At 47.2% G+C, this 26,729-nt stretch overlaps 1 protein-coding gene across 6 annotated transcripts in view; it reads left to right on the top strand.

Moving 5' to 3' along the window:
* SLC39A11 (solute carrier family 39 member 11) overlaps positions 1-26,729 on the top strand; it is a 465,863-nt gene that overhangs the window by 364,462 nt on the left and 74,672 nt on the right. For all 6 annotated transcript variants that reach the window (XM_001167322.6, XM_009433182.4, XM_511652.6 and 3 more), the window contains one exon: positions 11,117-11,186. In XM_001167322.6, coding sequence (XP_001167322.1) covers positions 11,117-11,186 — 70 coding nt within the window. The remainder of the gene's footprint in view (positions 1-11,116; positions 11,187-26,729) is intronic.

The following is a 26,729-nucleotide window of genomic DNA, read 5'->3' as shown; positions in this document are numbered from 1 at the left end:
ACAATACCTGGCTGGTTCTACCAACATTTGGTTTAATAATTGTGTAATATGATCAGAGTTCCTGCCTTCTTGGTTTTGCTTCCTGCTAGACCTTTGCAACCAAAGACAGGCCATGCAGGGTTATCAGCAAATCATCAGCCAGCTAGTCTCCCCAGAAGGCTCAGCTAAGTTTTGGGGCTCAGAGTGAGCATGAAGACAGCAGCCCTGCCCCATGGTGTGTCTAAGCCTGTGAGTCGGCTCTCCTGATAGACTGTGGCCAGGAAATCCCTGCTGCAGTGTTACGTGACATTGCTCCCGTCCCTAGTGTGTTGTCCTCTCCCAGTTTCATGACACTTCCCAGACAGGCTGGGACAGACAAGGAATCAAAGCCGAGCTTGTCCTTGGCCAGGCGCGGTGGCTCACGCCTGTAATTCCACACTTTGGGAAGCCGAGGTGGGCAGATCACCTGAGGTCAGGAGTTCAAGACCAGCCTGGCCAACATGGCGAAATCCTGTCTCTACTAAAAATACAAAAATTAGCTGGGTGCAGTGGTGTGCACTTGTAGTCCCAGCTACTTGGGGGGCGGAAGTTGTAGTGAACTGAGATTGCACCACTGCACTCCAGCTTGGGTGACAGAGCAAGATTCTGTCTCAAATGGAAAAATTAAATAAATCTGAGCTTGTCCAGCACCTCAGAGGCTCCTGATGCAGCTGGAGGTGGGCACACCCTGTCCCCAAAGCCCCCATTGTCCACACCAGCAATAGATGTTTCAACATGTTTTGTTTTTAGTTTTGTTTATTAAATTAGAGCCAGAGTCTCACTCTGTCACCCAGGCTGAAGTGCAGTGGTGCGATCATAGCTCACTGCAGCCTTGACCTCCTGGGCTCAAACGATCCTCCCTCCTCAGCCTCCTGAGTAGCTAGTACCACAGGTTCATGCCACCATACCCAGCCAATTTTTTTGTGTGTGGTAGAGACAGGGTCTCACTATGTTGTCCTGGCTGGTCTCAAACTCTTGGCTTCAAGTGATCCTCCCATCTCATCCTCCCTAGTAGCTGGGACTACAGGTGCACACCAGCACACCCAGCTAATTTTTATTTTATTTTATTTTATTTTTTTGAGACGGAGTCTTGCTCTGTCACCCAGGCTGGAGTGCAGTGGTGCGATCTCAGCTCACTGCAAGCTCCGCCTCCCGGGTTCACACCATTCTCCTGTCTCAGCCTCCCAAGTAGCTGGGACTACAGGCGCCTGCCACCACGCCCAGCTAATTTTTTGTATTTTTAGTAGAGATGGGGTTTCACTGTGGTCTCGATCTCCTGACCTCATGATCCACCCACCTCGGCCTCCCAAAGTGATGGGGTTATAGGTGTGAGCCACTGCACCTGGCCAATTTTTTAATTTTTTGTAGAGATGGGGTCTTGCTATGTTGCCCAGGCTGGTCTTGAACTGGGCCCAAGAGATCTTCCTGCCTCAGCCTCCCAAATTGCTGGGATTACAGGTGTCAGCCATCACACCTGACCCCTCAACGTGGTTATTTTTCTGTCTTTTAATGAGTGCCTTTTGGGACCTGAGAATGTACATGTGGATGTTCAGCCTTGCTCCTAGAACTGAGCCCGTATTTACTGGTGAAGTGTCATCTGGCCTGAGGGATGTTATGAGGCTGCCTGCCCTGTTCTTCCTAACCCACCTTCTCTCCCCATCCCAGTCATCCCTGACTGAGGAGTAGCTCCCACCTTCAGAGAACACTCCTCATGCAGAGAAGGACACCCTTGACCTTCCTTCAGTTTCTTTATCATATGTTTCAAAGCCCTCCTCTCTCAAGCATATTTTTGCCTCTTGCCTAAATCCGTCTAACTGTAATTTAAGTCATTTTTCTCTTACTCTGTCTTTAGGGGAGATGGAAATGAATAAGCCATCCCATAACTCGTCATTTCTCCACCTTTGGGGTTTGTTGGTGGTGGTAGTGGCTGTGTTTAATATTCATTAAGCCTCCACAGGGTCTTATCTGCTTATCTTAATTTAAATACTTTTTTAAATCAAGGAGGAAAAGTCGTAGCATCACCGCTTATTTTCTGCGTGGCCTTTGCATTGATATTTTCTAGACTTCTTCTGGCTATAACTTCTAAAACTGATACTATGAGTGCTTAAACCAGAGGCCCAGTTGGAGAACAAATGGCGTGGAACCGAGAGATTTAGTGACATCCACATAATGCCCTAAGAGACAAAGAATTAATGGTACAGGCACAGGACGGAGAATAGTGGCTTCACAACAGCATACAGGGAAAGATTGAGCTTTCAGTTAGCCTGTGAGCCCAGAAGGGATCCCCTGTGAGAAAACCGCCCAAGAGGAATGTATTCATGAGCTGCCATGAGGTCTGGGTCAAGTCCAGAACAAGGGAAATGACAGCCCTGGAGTTCCTACCCCTGGTCTGCCCACCCTGAAACAACTGTATCCTATTTAGAAGCCCCTCTCATTGCTGAGATGATCTGACAGCTGGGCCCATATCCCAGGGAGCATAGTCTGGCAGGAAGAGAAGAATGTCCCCACAGCACCTCTGAGTGGGCCATTTCTGCCCCAGCAACGGGCTCTGCCGAACCAAGGTGATTGCACTTCTCAAGCTACCCTGTACAGGTGCCCTTTCCCATCCACTCATTACCAATGCCCATAAATGTCAGGTGCTGTGGTCTGAACATTTGTGTTTCTCAAAAATGTGTGAGGCCAGGTGCAGTGGCTCATGCTGGTAATCCCAGCACTCTGGGAGGCTGAGGCAGGCAGATCGCTTGAGGTCAGGAGTTCAAGACCAGACTGGCCAACATGGTGAAACCCCATCTCTCCTAGAAATACAAAAATTAGCCAGGCCTGGTGGTGCGCACCTGTAATCCCAGCTACTCAGGAGGTTGAGGCAGGAGAATCACTTGAACCAGGGAGGTAGAGGTTGCAGCGAGCTGAGATTGTGCCACTGCACTCCAGCCTGGGCAACAGAGCAAGACTCCATCTCAAATAAAAAAGAAAAGATGTGTATGCTGAGATGCTAACCCCCAATGCGATGGTATCAGGAAGTGAGGCTTTGGGGAGGTGATTAGGCCTTGAGGTTGGAACCCTCATGAGTGGGATTAATGCCTGTATAAAAGAAGCCCGAGAGAGAGGCCCCCTCACCCTTCCTATCATATGAGGACACAGCAAGGAACCCCCAGTCTGTGAACCAGGAAGCTAGCCCTCACCAGACACCAAATCTGCGGGCACCTTGATCTCAGACTTCTCAGCCTCCAGAACTGGGCAAGAAGACTGCAAACTCCACCCCATGCCCTTAAAAGTAAGAGCTGCTTATGGCTCCATTGAAAAAGAAAACACTTGTTTTTTATTGTTTGCTTTCCTAGCACTGACTTAAACTCTAAGAATGTTCTATTAATATAATAGTTTAATTTTTTTTTTTTCCTGTAAGTGTCCCTCATTGGGAGAGAAGAAAAGTAACATTTGGCAACCTCTGAAGACATCTTTGTCACAACTGGGACAGGAGGTGCTACTGGCATCTAGTGAGTAGAGGCCAGGGATGCTGCAAACCACCCTATAGTGGCCAGGATAGTCCCCAACTACCAAATGTCAATAGTGAGGAACCCTGAACAGGCCTGTCAGGTACATTTCATTTAACACAGCCATCCTGTAAGCAAAGCAGTGTTATCCCCCTTTCATTTTTGCGAGAACCTTAAATAATATACTAAGATTTGAGCCTGGGTTTATCTCAACCAAAGCCCATGCCCTTTTTGTTACTGTTTTCTGCAGAGGAGGCCATGGAGGGATGGAGTTGCAAGGGCAATGGGGAGGTGGAGAGAGGCAGGCAGAGCCGCCTTCCAGCCCCAGGAGGAGGATGGAGCGAGCTCCTTCCGCTTTGGTGCTTATGTTCAAGTTTGTCTTCCAGACTCTGCCTCACCATGCGTTCAGTCGGACTTACTAACCCAGGCCAGGCAGTTCATTTTCGCTGAGCTAATGGCAGTAGCTGTGTAAAGGGGCAAGAACTTATTCACAGTATGAGTTGGGTTTCTTCTATTTGCACTCGAGGTGGGACACTGGGGGCATGAGCATCAGTCGGCATTTTTCCTCCTTTCCTTTTCCCCCCAGTGAGTTCTTTCTACCATCTGTTGATCTTCAGTGTCGGCCTGAATTCTCGTTTTGGTGTTCCTTCTGCGTGCATAACTAACGTGTCCTGCCTTCTCATGAGCTTAGCTCTCGGGGATCACCTCTGTTTTCAGACACGGTAACAAATACATTGTCTTCCCTCAGGACCTCTTCTTCCTGTTTCGCTTTCTAAATCCAGGGGGAAAGTGGGCTGATGCCTCCTAAGGCAGCGTGGAGTTGTGGTTCTCTCCCGCCAGGGCCACTGGAGACCTGAGAGGAAGGACCTGCTCCTTTGCAAACCATCACACAATGCTCATTTGTGAACTTTTGTCCCCTGCTACTGGCCTGGCCTGAGGTATAGGATGGGCCGGAGGGAAAATGCATTCCCTTTGCTCCAAACCTCTTCAGGGTACGGAGACTCAGATGCCAGTGTTCACTACCCATGGGGCCATGTTGTAGCTGGGGGAAAGCTGCAAGCAAACTGGGCAGCGGAGGACACTTGGGGGCAGGAAACAAGGAGAGACTGTGGTTTACGGCCCAGCTCTAGCCCCCCCAGCTGGGTCACCTAGGGCAGGCCCTTTTCTTCATCTGCTCACTGGGTGCTCCCTTCGCCAACCTCCCAAAGCTGCTGTGAGCATTTATGTAAGTCAGCAAGCTCAGGCTGTGAGCTAAACTACTCCAAGCGATTGTTTTGCTAATTAGCACAGGTCCTAGTGCTCTGGGCTGCACTATTATTTGCATTAAAATGACTAATTAGAAGAAAATTTTTGGGGCATTTTGAAAACATGGCTTCTCCTTTGGCATGTTTAATTGTGATATCTGACAGATATCCTTGCAGTTTAAGATGACACTTTTAAAATAAATTCTCTCCTAATGATGACTTGAGCCCCGCCACTCAATGGGAGAATCAGCAGAACCTGTAGGATCTTATTCGGAATTGACATTCTCTATTGTAATTTTATTCCTGTTTATTTTTAAATTTTCTTTTTGTTTCACTGGAAAGGAAAGATGATGCTCAGTTTTAAACATTAAAAGTGTACGAGTTGTTTGTTACAATAAAATTAAATGTGTACACAAAGGAAAAAAAAGGAAAATTTTTAACAAAAGAGTCAACCAGCTGTTGTTTATGGTTTTAGAAAGTGAATTTTCTCAAAGGGAGGGATATGCCTGTCTAGTGTCAGGAAATAGTTTGCTTGGTTTCTCCCCAAGGATCCCTGGTGAAGATCTGTTCCTTGCAGACCCACCGTTACTGATGGTCTCGGGTGTGTTAGTGCCAAACAAGGTTGAGAACAGCAGGCTTGTAAATCCTGGACTCCTGAAAGGCAGGACACTGGCCAGGTGGCAGCAGGTCAGATGTTCTCCAAGTTCATATTCTCATGACCATGGACACGGGCAGCTCCCACGACTCGGGCTGCAAAAACGAGGCTGCCTCCTCCCTAACGGAAAGGATGTCAGAAACCCTTAGGCATACCCATCGCAGCCTGCCCTGAAATTCAGCTCTCACCAGTGTCAGCCACCTCACATAGGATACTCTTTTTTTTTGAGATGGAGTCTCACACTGTCGCCCAGGCTGGAGTGCAGTGGCGCGATCTTGGCTCACTGCAACCTCTGCCTCCCGGGTTCAAGCGATTCTCCAGCCTCAGCCTCCCTAGTAGCTGGGATTAAAGATGTGAGCCACCACACCCAGCTAATTTTTTGTATTTTTAGTAGAGACGAGGTTTCACCATGTTGGCCAGGCTAATCTTGAGCTCCTGATCTCAAGCAATTCACCTACCTCGGCCTCCCAAAGTGCTGGGATTACAGGCGCGGGAGCCACCGCGCCCGGCTGGGTACTCATTCTTGCCTACCTCTTTTTGATGATGTTGCATCCATCAGGCAAACCTTAAAATATTGAACATGGATCCACACCCCTTTCTGATACTTGAGTTGTGGCATTCATCATATATATTCCTGGAGTGATGAAGGACCAACACCCTGGGCCTCGGACTCAGAACCCACCTGTGTCTCTCAGACCAGCTCCCATCACCTTCCCTCTCTGATCTGTGGACTGGAGGTGACAGTTCCCACCTATATTTGAATTAGTCATTTTAATGCAAATACTAGTGCTCCACATTAGGCCTCTAGGCTCCAAATTAGGCCTCCTCTTCAAGATCCTAATGTCTCTGTGATTCTTTGCCTCGGGAAATGGGGGACTGGTGGCCCTTTGTATGCTAGACACTGGGCTATAAGCCTTATACCTGCAGTGAAATATATGTGTCGATACTAGTCTAGTCTATCATTGATTACTGTAAAAATACACAAATTATAAAAAGTTAAAATTTATCAAAAATTATACCCACAAACACAGATCATATATGGTGCCACTCACAGTGAAGAGAAATGTAAGCAAACATAAAGATGCAGTGTTAACCTGTAATCTCAGCACTTTGAGAGGCTGAGGCAGGAGGATCGCTTGAGGCTAGGAGTTCAAGATCAGCCTGGACAACTTAGTGAGACCATCTCTATGAAAAACTTTTTTAAAAATTAAAACATTTTGTAAACGATATATTAAGTCATAACTACATAGAATTAACTACAGCCCACTGTACTACTGTAACAATTTTGTAGCCACCTCCTGTTGCTGTTGCAGTGAGCTCAAGTGTTGCGGGTGTCTGCTTAAAAGGCCTTGTCGGTTGGGGCGCAGTGGCTCACGCCTGTAATCCCAGCACTTTGGGAGGCCAAAGCGGGCAGATCACCTGAGGTCAGGAGTTCGAGACCAGCCTGAGCAACATGGAGAAACCCCGTCTCTACTAAAGATAAAAAATTAGCCGGGCATGGTGGTGCACGCCTGTAATCCCAGCTACTCGGGAGGCTGAGGCAGGAGAATCGCTTGAACCTGGGAGGCGGAGGTTGCGGTGAGCCAAGATTGCGCCATTGCACTCCAGCCTGAGCAACAATAGCAAAACTCCGTCTCAAATAAAAATAAAAAATAAAAATAAAAAAAGTCCTTGTGACACTGAGCATCTCCTCATGAGCAGTTCATCTCTGCAGTGAATTGCATATTACCGTAAAAAGTGATCTCTCTCAGTTCTTACGTAGTTTTCATCATGTTTAGTGCAATATCGTAAACCTTGAATAACAGCATGGGACCCATACAAAGTACCATTAGGGATGCTGGAAGTGCTCCCAAGAAGCAGAAAAAAGTCATGACGTTATAAGAAAAAATGAACTTGCTTGATATGTATCATAGTTTGAGGTCTGCAGCTGTGGGTGCCTGCCATTTCAGACACACAACTCCTCTTTATAAACAGACAACGTAAACCTACGGTCTTGATAAATACAGTACGGCACTGTAAATGTATTTTCTCTTCCTTATGATTTTCTTAACATTAAGAAATTCTGGCCGGGCGTGGTGGCTTACGCCTGTAATCCCAGCACTTTGGGAGGCTGAGGTGGGCAGATCACGGGGTCAGGAGATCAAGACCATCCTGGCTAACACGGTGTGAAACCCCGTCTCTACTAAAAAATACAAAAAATTAGCCAGGCGTGGTGGCGGGCGCCTGTAGTCCCAGCCACTCGGGAGGCTTAGGCAGGAGAATGGTGTGAACCCAGGAGGTGGAGCTTGCAGTGAGCCGAAATGGCGCCACTGCACTCCAGCCTGGGCGACAGAGAGACTCCGTCTCAGAAAAAAAAAAAAAAAAAAGAAAAGGAAAGAAATTCTATCTGGCTTGCTTTACTGTAAAAATATAAGAAGTGTTATCTAGCTTACTTTCTTGTAAGAATACTGTATATAATATATATAGCACACAAAATATGTGTCAATTGACTTTATGTTCTTGGTAACGTCAATATTAGACTATTAGTAACATTTCTGGGGGAGTTTAAAGTTATATGTGGGTTTTCAACTGTGCAAGGGATTGGCGCTCCTAATCCCTGCATTGTTCAAGGGTCCACTGTAAATAAAAAATAATTTTTAAAAATGCGTATCGATTTTAAAGCCTGGTTGCTCTGATGGTGCTGACTCCAGCCGGCCACCTTCAGCCTCAGAGCTGTTAAAGGGAGGGTTTTGGAGCCTTCTCTGTGGGCTGCTAGGGTGTGCACGTGCATGCTGAGAGGCCGGGCCCAGAAGGCTTGATGCTGCTGTCTGGTTTTGGAAAGACCTCCCTCTGACTACCTGGCTTCTGAATCTGACAGTGGCCCAAGAGTCACAGTGGCTGATCTGTGCAGTTTCCTCCACCTCTGTTGTCCTAGGACTCTGTGTCCTGACATTGGTTGTTATAAAAATTCTTATAACTGGAAAGATACCTGGTAGGGAATCAGAATCCCAAATTCTCACTGGGTGCAGTGGCTCATGCCTGTAATCCCAGCCCTTTGGGAGGCTGAAGCAGACATATCACTTGAGGTCAGGAGTTCAAGACCAGCCCGGCCAACACGGTAAAACCCTGTCTCTACTGAAAGTACAAAAATTAGCTGGGCATGGTGGCGCATGCCTGTAGTCCTGCTACTTGGGAGGCTGAGGCAGGAGAATCACTTGAACCCAGGAGGTGGGGGTTGCAGTGAGCCGAGATCGCACCACTGCACTCCAGCCTGGGCGACAGAGTGAGACTGTGTCTCAAAAAAAAAAAAAAAAAAAAAAAAAACCGAAATTCTCAATCTGCAGCTTACAGTGATCACAGCTATCCCATCAGGACCCCGCAGGAGATCAAGCACAAAAGGTAAAATTAGGCAAAAAAAAAGAACACCTTATTCCTTAGCAGGATCTTTGGGCTCCAGACCCCATTGCGGACTCTTGTTGAGCCGGACTGCATCACAGGTGAGCACTTTCACCTGAACGTGGGATAAGTCTCCGCTGCCTTCTTGTCCCCAGGTGTCTCCTGGAGTCAGTATCACAATTCCAGCATCCTGGACCCACTTCAAACAGACAGGACACAAGAAAGAAATGCGCTGTACTAAGAGGCAATGAATCAAAAGAAAACGAGTTCCTCTCACTCAGTCGATTTTTATATCTTCCCTCTTCTTAAAAGAAAGTTCGAATTTGACCCCCAAAGCCCTTGGCCTTGCTCCTGAACAGTGGTGGTGATTCAGTAGTTCTCCTTCGTGTTTGGATCGAGGGGAATCATCGCCCTCTTCACAGATGTCAGAAGCGCCCTGATGCTGTGCTTCCACTCCTTTGGTCCACGGCCACTGGGTCAGGTCCATTTCCTTCCGTGACCCTCGCTGCTCCATCAGATACACGCAGACCAGCATCATCCTCCCACATCTGATCCCTAGGCGAGTGGGTGGTGAACTTGGCAAGCCCATGTACCACAGGAAAGGACGTGAAAACCCATCTTGTCTAGCCCCACGCTGCACACTCGACTCCAGCCACCCCATCAGTGTAGACCGCATCTGTCTGCACCATATGATGGTGGTTCCTTTGAAAGCTGGAATGTTCTTCAAAGAGCAGTCATATAAAAATGCTTGCTTGGCCAGGTGCGGTGGCTCATGCCTGTAATCCCAGCACTTTGGGAGGCTGAGATGGGTGGATCACGAGGTCGGGAGATCGAGACCATCCTGGCTAACACAGTGAAAGCCCGTCTCTACTAAAAATTCAAAAAATTAGACGGGCGTGGTAGCGGGCGCCTGTAGTCCCAGCTACTCGGGAGGCTGAGGCAAGAGAATGGCGTGAACCCGGGAGGCGCAGCTTGCAGTGAGCTGAGATCGCGCCACTGCACTCCAGCCTGGGTGACAGAGCAAGACTCTGTTCTCAATAAAAAATAAAAATATAAAAATAAAAATGCATGCTGGTGGTGGTGATCATGCCACCCCTCCACCTTTGCTACTGACAAGACCCCAGTTTATTCAGATGGTGGCTCCCTTGATTTCAGGGAGCATGGGCAAGGTAGACTCTTTCCCAGCCCCAGAGAGGGATTGAGACTGGCCTCAATCGGTCCTGGAGTCTCAGTATTTGGGGCCTGAGGCTGCGATGGATCCAGGGATGGGCGTTTGCTCCTGTTCTGGCCGAAGAGATATGAGGGATGCTGGGAAAGGTGTTCCTTCCAGAGTAATGAGACAAAGACTTGTTAAAGAAAGGTTTCTACCTTTCTACTTTCTTCTTGCCTAGGATGTAATTGAGATGCCTGGAGGTAGCACAGTCACTTTGCAACTGTGAGGACCTAATGGTGAGAATGAAGGAAAAAAAAATGAAAACTAAAGACACCTGTGTCTGCAGTGACATCTTTGGGCTGCCGTATCAACCTTGGACTTTCTGTTGCATGAGCTAATAAATAAAGCCCTGTGTGTTTAGGCCAGGGGTTATGAAAGTTCCAGAAAGTAAATATTTTAGATTTCAGGCCATACAGTTTCTGTCCCAACTACTCAACTGTGCTTATGTACTATGAAACCCACCATAAACAATTTGTCAGCCAATGAGCATGGCTGTGTGCCAGTACAACTTCATTTACAGACACTCAAATTTGAATTTTATATAATTTTTTTTTTTTTTTTTTTGAGACAGAGTCTCACTTTGTCACCCAGGCTGGAGTGCAGTGGCACACTCTTGGCTTCCTGCAACCTCCGCCTCCTGTGTTCAAGTGATTCTCCTGCCTCAGCCTCTTGAGTCGCTGGGATTACAGGTGTGCACCATCACGCCCTGCTGACTCTCGTATTTTTAGTAGAGATGGGATTTCACCATGTTGGCCAGGCTGGTCTCGAACTCCTCACCTCAGGTGATCTGCCTGTCTTGGCCTCCCAGAGTGCTGGCATTACAGGCATGAGCCACTGTGCCTGGCCAAATTTTATATAATTTTCATGTATCATGAAATAGTCATTGTTTTTTCAATTACTTAAAAAATACAAAAATCATTCCTAGGTTGCAGGCCATAGAGAAGCAGGCAGCAGCCATTTGGCCCCCATGCCTTAGTTTCCCTGGGTTTAAGCTGCTGTTACGATGATTTTCTTTGACTGGCAGCCTCATGCAGTCCTACTTAATGCAGTGACAGTGATGGTGATGTTCCTTATGGGGAAATATTCCTAACCCCTCTTGCTTTTCTTACATCTATTTCAGAGGGTCTCGCTGTTGGAGTTGGATTTGGGGCTATAGAAAAGACGGCATCTGCTACCTTTGAGAGTGCCAGGTAAGCCAGCATCCTGGGACCCTAGAGCATGGTTCTGCACCCAGGGGTGCTCCGGGTGTGTGTGTCACCTAGGTGGGCTGTCTGTGCATTATTGTTCAGCACCCCAGCCCCACAGGACCAAGACTGATGGAGGCCGCATGGGGTCCGGTGAAGGCCATCCCTGAGAGAGGAGTCTCCTAAGAGAGGAGTCTTTCAACTGAGCTATTAAGTGGGTGATGATCATTTTGAAAACAAAGCATGGATAGAATCGCAAACTATACTCTAAGCACTTCAAAGGTGTGAAGACTAACGACAAAAAACAAAGGCAGCCGCTGACACTCTTCAGGCCTTTCCTTTTTGAAGCCCTCCCTTTGTCTTTCTTGACGCTGGGGTCTCTTGGTTTCCCTCTCTCTTTCCACCTGCTCCTGGAAAGGCCCTTTGGTGGTGGGCTTCTCATCCTATGGCCTGTTCTTAAGAGGTGATGTTGCCAGGGAGCTGTATCTAGAGCATCCTTCCTTCTCACTGAACACACCATTTCTGGGCAATCTTCTCCGTTCTTGTGACTTTATTTTCCATGTGTTTGCTGATGATACCCAAGTCAAACTCCAGCTGTCTTTTGTCCTGAATATGTTCCTATAATTCTCCATCTGCTGTCATGTAGAACCTGCCCCTCCTCCAGGGTTCCCTGTCACCGCTGTACCCAGTTGACCAAGCCAACCCTGCCGTCACTCTCAATGCCGCGTTTTCCCTCACCTTCCATACAGAAGCACTGGGCCTTGTAAATTCTTTGCTCTTCTACCTGCCTGGAAATAAACAGGGCATAGGTAAGGTCACAGCCTTGGGATCACACGCTGTTCTCTAGACATCGTGCAGGTGTGGTCTCCATGGTCCACCCAGGCCCATAAAGCCATAAATGCCACACTCTGCAGGGTGGAGCCTTCTATCTGAGGGCAGCAAACTCAAGTGGCTTCAGGGGACTAAAAGATCATCAAAATGGGTGGAGACAGTCAGGTGAAGACAGCTGGGAACCATGAGGAATGAGGCGAACTTTAAACAGCACGCGCACTATCTAAAGGTACTTGAATTCACAGTTATTTTAAAACATAACTCAGTGCAGTGGCTCAAGGGCGACTGGTTTATCACTCTTGGAGCTCATTCACTGTCTTCAGACTGATGCAGTCCCAAAATATTCTCCCTGACTCCCCCAAGGAAATAGCACTCCCTCCTGCACCCATTGATCGTGACTGTCAGAAATGAATTTCTCACATAACCCCTTTTCCATCCTTCCCCGGTTACCAAGCCTGCGTGGGGCCTGTTTATGCGCCCTGAGGACTGTGTTCAGGCCGCTTCCTTGCATCTGTTTCCCCAGCTGAAGTGGAGCCCCTGTGTGTTAAATGTAGTCATTGCTGGTCGCTGAATTCTAAGGCTGTACATTAAGAAGCGTGCCTGCTCCATGAAGCCCCGAATATGTGCATGGGCTGGAATGTTCTAGGGCGAAGCTTTTCTTATTCTCAACTTCATGTTCCTGCCTCTCAGACTCCCAAGTCATTCATTAAAATGATGCTTATGGTGAAAATCACATGAGATGGTAGACAAGGAGGGCAGAGCCTTTAGAATGTAAGAAATGTCACCCAAAACAAGGGCTAATGATGACTCGTCACACCCTGCAGACTGCTCTTCTAAGTGCGGGGCCTGGGGTGGGGGCATGTAGCTCTTCTGCCCCTGGCACAGCAGTTTTGATCCTGACTCCACTAGACCACAAGAGACTTCAGAGTCAAGCAGTATCCACGGAGCTGAAGAGCCCAGAGGGTGTGACCTTATAAACATTCAAAGGCCAAGTCCTCCCAGAGCGCAGGAAACCGCACACGCTGCAGAGGTCTGTGCCCAGCAAGTGACAGCTGTGCCCCAGGCATGGAACTCACAGGCCAGGCTCTCTGTCTGGTGGCACCACGTCCCCCACGACATCATCATGTCAACTCCGATGTTCTTCTGTTCTGTCACCTGCACTTTCTGCCAATCTTTATAAGTATTTTGGAAGAAAGTGGAGCAAAAATATTTCCAACTCAGCTCCTCCCTTCCCCGGACCAAACAGATTCTCTCTCAGTTATAAAAGCCCTCGACAGGATCCTCTAACTGGGGTGGAGTCGGGGCAGCAGGCCTCGGTGTCTTCACCCTCACGAGACCCTCTGCTATACAAGCATCACTGGAGGGTCCATATGCCCCCACACCTGGCCCATTATTGTCACAGCCTGAGGGGCAGAAATGTTGGAGCTGTGCTGCCATTGCCACTATGTCCACAGAGTATTGGGGCCAGGGGACCCCTGCAATGCAGGCTGCAGAGAAGGAACGAGGGAAGAGCATTCCCTCAAGCAGACCCTTCAGCCCATTCTCCCCACTTTGAAAAACGTGTAGAGTTTGTGATTCCCTCCTTTCTAAATGTCTGGCATCTTCTTCTTGGGTGGCAAGATGTAGAACAGCCCCTGGGCCAAGGCTTGTTAGTTTTCTCTGCCTTTAGTTCACACTACACATAGGATTTCATGGGAGGATAGGGACAAAAGGGTAGTGGAGAGTGAGGATTTCCCACTTGAGTAGCCAAGAGGGAAAGGTATGTGCTGAACTGTAGCCTGGACAGGCAGAGCCTACCACCCTGCAAGGCTGTAGAATGCTCAACTAATAGCAGGTCGGGGCCGGTGTTGTGCCTGTTGACACAAGGAGGTCAAGGGCTGCAGCTTCCAGTTATCTCATAATGCTGGGGCTTTCAAACCAGCATCTGTGCTTGTGTTTAGAGTCCAGAGAAGCCAGCCCTGCAGAAACAGGCTGCTATGGGGTTCATACACCAAGGCAGTATCTTGCCTTAGATGACCACCTGCAATCCAGGGTGAGACTTTGGCTTGATCAATTGCACTAAATCCACCCACACTCATTCTCAGTTCCCTCTTTCAAGAGGGAAAAGAAAAGGCACTGACACTGTAAGATGATGAAAGTAGAAAGTGAACAGGCAACCCTGTTGGATGAGCCATTGGTGAAATCATGTGGTCCTCAGCATTGAATAAGGCCGCATGAGGCCAGGACCACTGTGACACAGAGTACCAGGCAGGGGGACTGTGCACCAGCCCCTGCCTGCCCGGAGTCTCCCAGACTCAGCCAGTCCAGCCTCCACGGAGGCTGCAGATGCTTAGCTATCTTCTGAGCAGTCCTGGTCTCCACTCATTCATTCATTCATTCATTCATGCACCCGTTCTGTAGTGAGTAGTGGTATATGTCCCATATTTTGCTAGTCATTGCAGAAAACACAATTTGTATGAAAAAACTCTTCCAAGAAGCTGAACATTTGTCACTAGTACTTCCAGTAACATGGTGAGATCAGCTGACATGGATGTCCCACCACAAACAAACAAACAAACTAGTAAACATGGTTTTTACTACACAGCCAAGGACTAAGGAGAAAGAAATGCCAGATGCTAGAAATAAAGGGAAAAATCAAAGACACCGTGGTAGGTGGTTTCAGATCCTCATAGAGGTTCAAAGGACTGAGGGTTGGACCTCTTGCCTATGGAGCGGATGGAGCCGTGCCCTTGCCCTTGGATGTCAGGGAACTGAAACAGCCCAGCCTAAAGACCAGGGCTTGTAGGCATTGCCTTCTGTAAAAGGGACTATAAAACTCCACCCACTGGTCCAGGAACTTGCATGTGCAACTTGTCCTCTCTCCAGGATCTTGGACAGAGAGACGGGGTATAGGGCGTAGTAAATGATGTGCAGGGTAGGAAAACCCTAGACCTGCATCACACAAGGGTGTACGGTACAAACTTTTATACTCTATCTTGTACCAGAAACCTCAAATAAAGAGCATAAATACTGGCCTAGGATAATAGAAATCTTTCAGGCTCTAGCAGGAACAAACATAAAGTCCTTACCTACACAAAGCCCTAACTCTTCCACTAACCAGCCACACCAGATGCCTGGGGGCAAGGAGGGGGACTCTTAAGTATGGTTACACTTACACTCAAATAGAAAATAAAATAGAGACAAACCACGTAGGGAAACATGCCGCTGCGCAGGAAAGATAGCACTCACAAAACTAGAAATAACAAAACTGCAGGAGAAATGCATCAGACAGACCCGAACCGAGGGACAAAATACCTGACCAGCCCTCCTCAAAACTACCAAGATGGTCCCAAAACAAGGGAAGTCTAAAACAGTCCAGAGAAGACGAAGGAGACTAAATGCGAGGCGCTGTTCTGGATGGGATCTTTGTACAGGAAAGAGACGTTAGGGAAGAACTAGTGAAATCTGAATACACTGTATAGTGTAGTTAAAAGTAATGCACATGGCCAGGTGCCGTGGCTCACGCCTATAATCCCGCACTTTGAGAGGCCGAGGCAGGCGGATCCCTCGAGGTCGGGAATTCAAGACCAGCTTGGCCTACAAAACCCTCCCATCCCTACTAAAAATACAAAAATTAGCCGGGTGTGGTGGTAGGTGCCTTTGATCCCAGCTACTTGGGAGGCTTAGGTTACAGTGAGCTGAGATCTCACCACTGCCCTCCAGCCTGAGCAACAGAGCGAGACTCTGTCTCAAAAAAAAAAAAAAAGAAAAGAAAAGAAAAGAAGAAAATAAAGAAAAGAAAAGGGCCTGTAATCTCACCACTTTGGGAGGCCGAGGTGGGTGGATCACCCGAGATCAGGAGTTCAAGACCAGCCTGACCAACATGGTGAAACCCCACCTCTACTGAAAATACAAAAAACTAGCCAGGCGTGATGGTGGGCACCTGTAATCCCAGCTACTCAGGAGCTGAGGCAGGAGAATCTCTTGAACCTGGGAGGTGGAGGTTGCAGTGTGCCAAGATCACGCCATTGCATTCCAGCCTGGGCAACAGAGCAAGTCTCCATCTCAAACAAACAAACAAACAAAAAAAGGAATGCACCAATATGGGTTCCTTAGTTGTAACAAGTGTTCCATCCAAAGTGAGATGCTAGTGATAGGGGAAACTGAGGTCAGGGTACACAGGAACTCTCTGTACTATCTTTGAGCTTTTCTGTAGACCTAAAGCTAATCTAAAATGAAAGGTTTATTTTTTTTAAAAAACTGCATAAGGTTGCACAAATGAAAGCACTTTTTAATACTTAATAATGGATAGATTTATAATAATATAATAGTTTTACAAAAGACACCAAGGAGGAAAGCCGCCCCCATGATCAAATCACCTCCCACCACGTCCTACCCCCAACATTGGGGATTACAATTCCACATGAGATGTGGGCGGAGACACAGATCCAAACCATATCCACCAGGGACTGGGACAGAATCTGGAGATACCGGAGGCAGAGACGGATTCTCTACACAGAAACGACAGTTCAACTCACAGAAGATTTCTGAGCTCTAATTGAAGACAGGGGAATGCTGTCTTCGAAGTGCCAAGAAAAAGTAACTGCCATTCTAGAGTAGAAGCTGCCAAACTTTCTCTTAAAATTCCAGATGGCCTGTGGGCCATATAATCTCTGTCACAACTGCTTGACTGTCGTGGAAGTGCCAAGGTAGCCCTAAATAATACGTAAAGAAATGGGCATGGCTGGCCGGGCACAGTGGCTCACACCTGCAATCCCAGCACTGGGAGGCCGAGGCGGGCGGATCACCTGAGGTCAGGAGTTCGAGACCAGCCCAACCAACATGGTGAAAACCCGTCTCTACTAAAAATACAAAAAATTCGCCGGACGTGGTGGCGCACACCTATAGTTCCTATTACTCGGCTGAGTATAAAGATGGGAGACCCCATCTCTATAAAAAAGAAAAAAAATCATCTAGGCATCATGGTGTGCATCTGTGGTCCCAGCTACTCAGGGGGCTGAGGCAAGAGGATCACTTGAGCCTGAGAGGTCAAGGCTACAGTGAGCTGTGATTGCACCACTGTGCTGCAGCCTGGGTGACAGAGCAAGACCTTGTCTCAAAAAATAATAATATGCTAGTGCATCTAAAAGGACAACTACTAATGAGAGAGAGAGGTATAGGATGGAGGAGGGAAGTGAGAATGCATGAACGAATAAACACTGGGAAGAGAGATGGAAAATCAAAGTGAAATAATTCAGCCGTCAGATGGTGGAATTCATCTCTTCAAAGAGGTTTTGCTTGTTAAATGTTCAGTTCTAAGTGATTAATAAGTGGCACACCTAAAATATGACATGGTAAAGTTGAAAGAAAGAAAGATACAAGGCAAACGCTAATCAAAAGAAAGCGGGTATTACATTTTTGTCTCAGACAAACCAGACTTGAAGGCAGAAAGCCAGATAAAGGATAAAGGTCAGTACTTAAGGAAAGGGGAAGTAATGTACCAGAATGACATCATGATGCTGCATTTGTAGGTGCCTAGCAACATAAGCCTCGAACTGTTTAAAGGAAAAATCATCAGAATTGCAAGGAGAAACACAGTCATGGTGGGGGAGTTTAATGTCCCTGTCTGATACTTGTAGATGACGCAGATATTAAGTTAACAAAATGCATGCAGTGGACATATATAAACTCTAGCCCAGTCATTGGAAAGCTTACGTTCATTTCAAGCCACGTGAGGGTTCCTAAAATGGGTTAGAGTGCTCTGCCACAGAGAGAGTCAGAATACATACCCTAAGATCAATGCCATTCAGACCACATTGTCTTGATTTCGATGTGATATAGTTGAAAGTCAATAGCAGAAAAGATACCCATAGTAATTTATTAATCGACAGTTAAGCCCATAGGCGGCATAAGATTAACACAGTCCAAGCTCCAAAGGGCTTGATCCAAGCCAGACCAAGAAACCAGTAGAAGACAGGCAAGCTTGTTGCTCCTCTCAAGGGCTCTTCATAGAATGGTCTACATTTCATCAGGAGCATAGGGGTGGTCTGCTTTGGTAAGGGGATGATAAGGGCAGGTAGTACTCTGAGCAAATGCCAAGGTAGGTGCCAAGGTTCTTTCAGGGCTGGTGGACAAACCGATATGACTGAGATAGAATTTTCTGGTGCTTTAGAGAAGGTATGTCTAAAGGATTGGATTGGCTGGTTGCAGTGGCTCATGCCTGTAATCCCAGCATGTTGGGAGGCTGACATAGGTGGGTTGCTTGAGCCCAGGAGTTCAAGACCAGCCTGGGCAACATGATGAAACCCTGTCTCTACAAAAATATATATATATATATATAAATAGCCAGGTGGGGTGGCATGCACCTGTAGTCCCAGGTACTCTGAATCCTGAGGTGGGAGGACCACCTAAGCCTAGGGAGGTTGAGGCTGCAGTAAGCCGTGATCATGCCACTGCACTCCAGCCTGGGCAATAGAGAGACTGTGCCTCAAAAAAAATAAAAATAAGTAAATAAAGGATTGGATTGAGGCAGGAAAGAAACAGGTGCATTACTCAGCAAAAAGTTGGCAACTATGGTGGGTTCCGATGCAGGCAAGAGACATCACCCAAGAGGTAACTCAAACATGCATCTGGCTAAGATAAAATAATCTGGGAGAGCAGGTGGGGAGATAAACCAGTGTGAAGAATGCACCAACTGAAAAAGAATATTTACAGCCCACCCCACTGCTGTGTGTTTTAGCAGCAATGAAGGAGATACTGGATGTCGTGATGACCATGAGAATGAGGACTGATCCCAGGAAGAGCTGTTGCGTACAGAACCCACAGACAGCGTTTGCCAGCTGATTTTGTTGTTGTGTGGAAGGGAGAAGGGAGAATTTGAGTCCAAGTGACAAGGAGACGTAGCTTAATCTCGTGCTGTGGAGTGAACTGAGAGGGGAGAAGGACTCCATTTACACAGATTGGGGAAAGCATTACCCAGTACAGGCCCAGGGTACACGTGCACCAAGCTAACTGAGCCAGATAGTTTATGACTCCTTTAGTGGGGGGGTTGGCAAACTATGGTCTGCGGGCCAAATTTGGCCTAACACCTATTTCTGGAAAGGAGGCTTTATTGGAGCATAGGCGCACCCATTTGTTTACATATTGTCTTTGGCTCCATATATGCTACAGTGGCTGATCTGCATAATGGCCAGAGAAATCTTAAGGCTGAAAAGCTGGAAATATTTACTATCTGCAAAGCTGAACATATTTACTATCTGACCTCCCCGTTCCTTTGTTCCTTTCCTTTCCCTTTCCCTTTCTTTTTGACAGGGTCTCACTGTCACTCAGGCTGTAGTGCAGTGGTGCAATCATGGCTCACTGCACCCTCGACCCCCTGGGCTCAAGCGATCCTCCCACCTCAGCATCCCTCCCAAGCAGCTGGGGCTACAGGCACATACCACCACACCCAGCTAATTGTTGTATTTTTTGTAGAGATTGAATTTGCCCAGGCTGGCCTCGAACTCCTAAGCTCAAGTGATCTGCCTGCCTCAGCCTCCCAAAGTACTGGGATTACAGGCGTGAGCCACCACACCTGGCTATCTATCTGACCCTTTTCAGAAAGCGTTAGACCCCTAATTTAGTGGACACAATCCCTGTTTTTAGCCCAGATTCATCATTAAATACTCTGAGGCCAACTGTCTTTTTTATGACCTCTTGCTTGTGCCCTGTTTGTTGAAGCAAGAGGCTTCATATAAACATTGCCTGTGGCATTATAGCCACCCCCAAGAAGAGGAACTATTCCAAGAAGGCACTGTCTTCAGTTCCCACTTCAGGGGTTCTGACCTGGGAAGAAGACAGGCAGGCACCTCGCCTATCATGTGTGTGTGGCTGCTGCCATCTGGTGTACAGACTCCGTTACTTCCTCACCTTCCTGGAGCCCTCCCCAGCTCCTTCCCCTCTGTCCACCTCCCTACCTGGCCAGGTCAGCTTGCACCAAGGTGTTCATTCAGAGGTCATTGTCTCCTGAATTAGGAAGACTCTCAGCCAGCAGAGGGAGGCCTGTAGTTCAAGGGAAACACAACTTGCTTCTTTTTTTTTTTTTTTTTTTTTGAGACGGAGTCTCGCTCTTTCACCCAGGCTGGAGTGCAGTGGCACGATCTCAGCTCACTGCAACCTCCATCTCTTGAGCTCACACCATTCTCCTGCCTCTGCCTCCCGAGTAGCTGGGAGTACAGGCACCCGCCACCACGCCTGGCTGATCTTTTGTGTTTTTAGTAGAGATGGGTTTCACCGTGTTAGCCAGGATGGTCTCCATCTCCTGACCTCGTGATCCACCCGCCTCGGCCTCCCAAAGTGCTGGGATTACAGGCGTGAGCCACTGTGCCTGGCCCCAGCTTGCTTCTTTCTGTTCTGGTCCCATAGCAGTTTCTTTCTGTTTCAATCACAGAGGAATTCTTCAGACCGTATGTGCTTGGGGAATTGCATGCTTAAGCGGTTTTCCTTTCTGCTGTATCGTCACTTCAAAGAACATGTTCTCTGAAGAGGAGACATGCCCTCAGCTCCCACTTCACTCAGTGGCAGGCATCATTCAAACCAGCAGGGAGAGTAAGACCGTTTATGCTTAAACACTCAGCTTCACATACCACTTCCTGTTTTAAGCTTTAACTAAGCACGCGTCAAGAGACGTTTGTAGTCTGTGGACCTGCCTTGACCTACAGGTGCAGCGGCCATCCCAGAGCAGGCTGTGCACAGCAGAGGAGGCTGGCTGCGAACTTTAGTGTGCCATGGATAGTCCACAAAACACATCCCCAAGATATGACCGGACCAGCTAATGCTAATCAACACCCAGACACTTGGTAAAGGATGCATGGTTGATTAGTCTGCATTTGGATGTAGTATAGCTCATTAAATTACACACGGAGGCATCAAAACCAATTTTAAGATATATGTGTGCCTCTCTGATCAAAGAGGAAAGATCATAAGTCAGATAAATCCTTTCCCCTGGCTTATACATATATATGTTGATATATTAACAATTATTTAAGAAAGCAGCCATTAGTTAACAAAGCAACCCTTTATTTAGAAAGAAAAATGGCAATTGACGTATTTCCCTGGTCATTCATCAACATTAGCTAGTAGATGAGCATGTCTGTATGTGTAAGATACGTTACATGTGTGTCTACCTGTCCAAGCAGCCCCTCTACTTTTGCTCCAGTAGATTGTGTGTGTGTGTGTGTTTGTGTGTGTGTGTAGACAGGATCTTGTTCTGTTGCTCAGGCTGCAGTGCAGTGGCACAATCATAGCTTGCTGCAGCCTTGACCTCCTGGGCTCAAATAATCCTCCCTCCTCAGCCTCCCGAGTAGCTGGGACTCCAGGTGTGCATCCTGTAGATTATTGAAAGCATGCTTGCAGGTTACATGTAGAGAAGTTACAAAGGAGACTTCATTGTTGTGGCGGGGAGGAGTCTCGGAGAACTCACATGGAAACATTTTAATTATAGTTCACTCTAACATCTTTGAACAAGCAAGCTGTCTTCACTGGCTCCCTCCAAGCCTCCACGCAGCTGCTCTTGCAATGCCTAGACCTGCCCCAGGCAGCACTCAGTCTCCCAGACTCGTGGAGCATCCTAGGGAGACCCTTACTTCCTCAACGTTGCTGATCTTAACCTCCTCCCTGCCTAGCAACTTGGGTCTCAGCATTCCCAGCCTGGTCTCCCTGGAGAGTGGCCTTTAGCCTGAGAATTGGAGACCCAGCCTGAGGACACTAAGGTAGTTGGGGAGAAAATACTTTGACATCTTGATCCCACTGTTCCCACCCTTTCACAGCAGAAAAAATGCCCCTCCCACCCTTCAATCACTTCGGCACAATCCTGTTCTTTTCTTTATCTGCAATCGCACATTGTGCTCTCAATTTTATTTTATGCAGGCAAGCTCTTCTCTTGAACCTATCACACTACCCTGTCTGGAATTCTAGAGTGATCTATTGGCAGCTCCTTCTCTTCAGTTTTCCTGGCTCATCCTGCCACACTACATAGCCTCACCTTACAAAGAGACAGTGGAATTTGAAAGTGCCAGCTGGCAGCGGTGGACAGACGGCGCCACCACGCGGTAGCTTGGTATCATAGGTTGCTAGACACAGTACCAGAAGGAAAAAGTTTGACCAGGAAAGGTGACTCTGTGTCGCTATCCGAATCCATGTTCGGCTTGTACAGAAGGTGTATCTGCAGAAGGCTAAGGACCATATATGTAAGTTACATGTAACTTTGGACATGTCCAACTTTGCTTTGGATATTTTTCAAAATAGTAACATCCTTATATTCTGGCTGTTATACCCTGATTTTTCACCCCCCATTTAATTAAGCATTTATAAAGCTTGTTATTGTCTTATTTTCCCATGTTGGGAATAAAAGTATAGCTTTTATGTGACCCTACGTATAGGGGTAGAAATGTGAAATGGGCCAATTAAAGTGTCAGAAGCTACTCCAAGCTTTTGATGGTCTACCCCAGCAGAGGAGCATAGAGGTGCGAAAAGTCCTCACTTCCAGACACCCAAAAATCAGTTCAGTTTTTCTTTTTGCCATTTGGAGGGGAGAGGGTGACATTTACTTTTCTAGTGACTTAAAAACATAATGTTATTTATTGCACGCGTTCTGGGAAGTGAAGAAAGTGGGCCAGGCCAAGGAAGTCCACCGGATGCATGGGCAAAGCCAGACCAGGATCAAACAGGTTCTCACCATCTTATGTAATTTGCCATCGAGTCATTCATCAGTCTGTCCATCCGTCCATCCCTTCAATCCACAGAGATTCACTGAGCACAGGATTCATCTTTTTGGAGAGAGAGAACTTAGAATAGTTATTTCATCCATTGCAACTGGGAAAACAGGCTTGAATTTGTAGGACTGGTGGGCTGGACATGACTTTGAAAGATCATCTTGCCTCTTAAGTATTTTTTTTTTTTTAGCAGTTGAGCTTTTGGAACAAGTTCCTAAGCGAACACTCTGGATGGAATAGATACCACCCTTTCCCTGAAAGTTCCCCTCTGCACTTGGCAGAAAATCCCTGATCTAGCCCAAGTCTCTAATGTTATAAGTGAAGAAACTGAAGTCTCAGAGTGGAAAAGGAAGTCATCAGGGATGATTCAAGTCAGAGCTCCTGGTTCCTGAACCCTGGGGCTCTTTCCTCCCCTCTAAGAGCTGATCTGTCTGTAGCTGGTCATGTTTCCATTTCAGAGGGTGGAGGGAACATCCAGGATGTCTCAAAAGGTCTGCTTTCCTCATTGTCTCAGCTTCCCCTCTGAAGCTCACTCCCCCCACCGCTTTCTAGATATTTTTTCTCTTGTCCCATTTGAACTTCAAGAAGTGCCCCTCCCATTCTTGGACCACCTGGAAGCTTTTGAGCAAGCTTTTGGAAAATTATCTGTTTTGTGCATTGCAATAGAAAACTCAAATGAAGGAGCCAGATGGGATTGAGGGCTGGGAAACGAACCAGGAGAAATGAATCATCTTGGGCCTCATCTCCAGAGTCTTTGTCCAAACCTGGGCAATTCTTATCCCCCTCTGTCCCTCTCTTTCCTCTCCCCTTCTCCCTTCCCATGGCTTTTTATGATAATGCTTTTCAAGCTCCCAATAAGAGCAACGTTTTACAGAAAAAAAAAATAAAAGGGACAGTGTTTTGCCAGTAAGATCCCCAGCTCTGTGCTGACAAATACAATCCCATCGTTACCTGGAAACCTGGTGATTTTCCTGAACATGTGGAGGAGAATCAAGAACTTAATAGCCATTTGCCTACAAAATATGCCATCATGGAGCCTGGTGCTTGTGAATCTCTGGGTTGAATGCATAAACAGATGGACAGATGGGTGAATGATCTGATTACCTGCTAACCTGAGATTGCCCACAAGGTTCCATCTTGGTCTGGCTTCGTCTGTGTCTGGCAGACTTTTACGACCCACTTTCTTCACTCCCCAGGACTGATGGAACAAATAACATTATTCAACGGAAGTCATTCGAAAAGTAAATGTATCACCTCAAAAATGGCAAAAAGAAAAATCTAGTTGATTTTGGGGTGTTCTGAAGTTAGCACTCTTCACGCCTGTACTTTCTTCTCCTAGCACAGACAATCCACGTGTAGGGTGATGGTTGTGTGTGTTTGGGGTTGGCCTCACTGGTATTACAAATCCAGTTACTGTCATCCATCTCTTCCTGCTACTACTTACTCTGAAAGATGGTTTTCCTTTGAAGGATGGAGAAATTCTCTAATCCAGACCTCCTGACAGCTAGGCTGCAAACACACACACACACACACACACACACACACACACACACACACACACACAGTCTTACACTCCTACAAAGACAAAGAAAATCCTGGGAGGGATTTTAAGACACGTGCTCATTTCAGCACTCTGTCCTCCCGGTGACATCTCTCTATGAAGCATCTGGGACGTCACCTGACAAGCACCTGACAACCTGACTGAGCACTCGGCCCTTACTGTATGTGCCTCAGTTTCTATGTGCATCATGTGAGAGAGGCAGATTGTATCCATGGCTATGAGACTGTTGGGCTTTGTTGGACAATGAAGACGTCCCCCAAATATGTAAAGACTGACAAACGATGGCCACCCTTTATATTTTTCAAAGTGAAGGCATTGAAGGAAAGATGCAATTGTAGACCGCCATGGTCAGTGAGTTATTTTATGAGAGATCACCCTTCTAGAAAGTGCAGCCAGGTGCAGTGGCTCATGCCTGTAATCCCAGCACTTTGGGAGCTCGAGGCTGGTGGATCACTTGAGGTCAGGAGATAGAGACCGGCTTGGCAAACACGGTAAAACCCTGTCTCTACTAAAAAATACAAAAATTAGCCAGGCTTGGTGGCAGGCACCTGTAATCCCAGCTACTCGGGAGGCTGAGGCAGGAGAATCGCTTGAACCCAGGAGGCGGAGGTTGCAGTGAGCTGAGATCGTGCCATTGCACTCCAGCCTGGGCAACAGAGCGAGACTCTGTCTCAAAAAAGAGAAAAAAAGTGTTATTTACCACCAGAAATTAGTTCATGAAATCAGGAGCTCAGGATAAAACAAAGTCCTTTCTGTCTTCCAAACAGAAAGACCAAAGACCTTCCAAAGACCTTACTTTTTCCCTCCCCCACCCCACCCCATTTCAAATTCTGTAAAACAGTATGAAAACCTTGCATAATAATACCTGGTTTGTCATTATGCTCTTGATACAAACTAATCCGTTTGAACTCCATTGGGCAATGCAACAAGGTGATCTGGACTCTGCAATTTATTCTGCTACTGTTTTCATCTGTTGAAAATCTAGTTTCTTGAAATTGGATGGTGTATTTTTAAAATGTGTTCCCTTGACTTTTGCTTCCCTGTTGTCTTTCCCTGTGTGCAGAAGCCATCAAGGAGAGGAGGGCAGGGAGGGAAGGGGAGTCTTTTTGAGAGAAGGAAGTCACAGCCCTAGGAGGGATCTCGATTCTTGAATTCCCAAGTATTATCCAAAAAGAGAATCATTAGCATGGAAAAGAAATTGATACTGGAAGATACTGAATTCCTTTGGATTGACCAATTTTTTTTTCTTTGGCTACTTCACGTAAATGGGGGCCCTGGGACAGAATAATATCCGAGGGAAAAAGATAATTTTTTAATTCACAGCTGAGTTACAGGGTATACTTTTTTTTTTTTTTTTTTTGAGATGGAGGCTTGCCTGTTGCCCAGGCTGGAATGTAGTGGCGTCATCTCTGCTCACTGCAGCCTCTGCCTCCCAGGTTCAAGCGATTCTCCTGCCTCAGCCTCCTGAGTAGCTGGGATTACGGGCATGCACCACCACATCCAGCTAATTTTTGTATTTTTAGTAGAGATGGGGTTTTGCCATGTTAGCCAGGCTGCTCTCAAACTCCTGAACTCAAGTGATCCGCCTGCCTCGTCCTCCCAAAGTGCTGCGATTACAGGCATGAGCTACCACCCCCAGCCAATTTTAACTTTTAAAGTTCTGTTTCTCAAACACAGAAGCATCATCATGACAAGGGCCTTTCTCAGGGCCACATCCTGCATCTTGGTCCGTGGACCACAGTAATGATGAGTGTTATGTAGGGGAGCTCTGCTGAGTGCTTGTTGTGTGCCCAGTCCTGTGCTGTCTTTTACCTTCATTCTCTTGAATCATCACACATGGACCCAAGGTGAGCCCTGTTTTACAGATGTAGAAAATTGAGGCGCTGAGATGCCTCTCGTCCACAGCCCCGTAGCTAGTAAGGGCAGCAGTCAAGACCGGACGTGGTGGTTCTTGCCTGTAATCCCAACACTTTTGGGAGGGTGAGGTGGGCAGATCACCTGAGGTCAGGAGATCGAGACCAGCCTGGCCAACATGGTGAAACCCCGTCTCTAGTAAAAATACAAAAATTAGCCGGACATGGTGGCATGCATCTGTAATCTTAGCTACTCAGGAGGCTGAGGCAGGAGAATCACTTGAACCCAGCAGGCAGAGGTTACAGTGAGCCGAGATCGCGCCGCTGCGCTTCAGCCTGGGCAACAGAGCAAGACCTTGTCTCAAAACTTAAAAAAAAAAAAAAAAAAAAAATGCCAGGGACAGCAGTCAAGTCTGTGCCTAGTCTAGTCTCTGGCCCCAGAACCTACCTCTTTTGGGGTGTTCTAGGCTATGAGGCGACCTGGCCAGGCAGGAGGAGAAGCTAAGTGGGAGAGCCTGGGGGAGTGGGTGGGTCTTGTTTCCTATCAAGTTTAACTTACTGCAGACCCCCTCAT

This window comes from Pan troglodytes, chromosome 19, assembly GCF_028858775.2.
Source record: "Pan troglodytes isolate AG18354 chromosome 19, NHGRI_mPanTro3-v2.0_pri, whole genome shotgun sequence".
Classification (NCBI taxonomy): Eukaryota; Metazoa; Chordata; class Mammalia; order Primates; family Hominidae; genus Pan; species Pan troglodytes.
The sequence above is the reverse complement of the archived record's forward strand: the minus strand, read 5'-3'. Positions and strand labels throughout refer to the sequence as shown.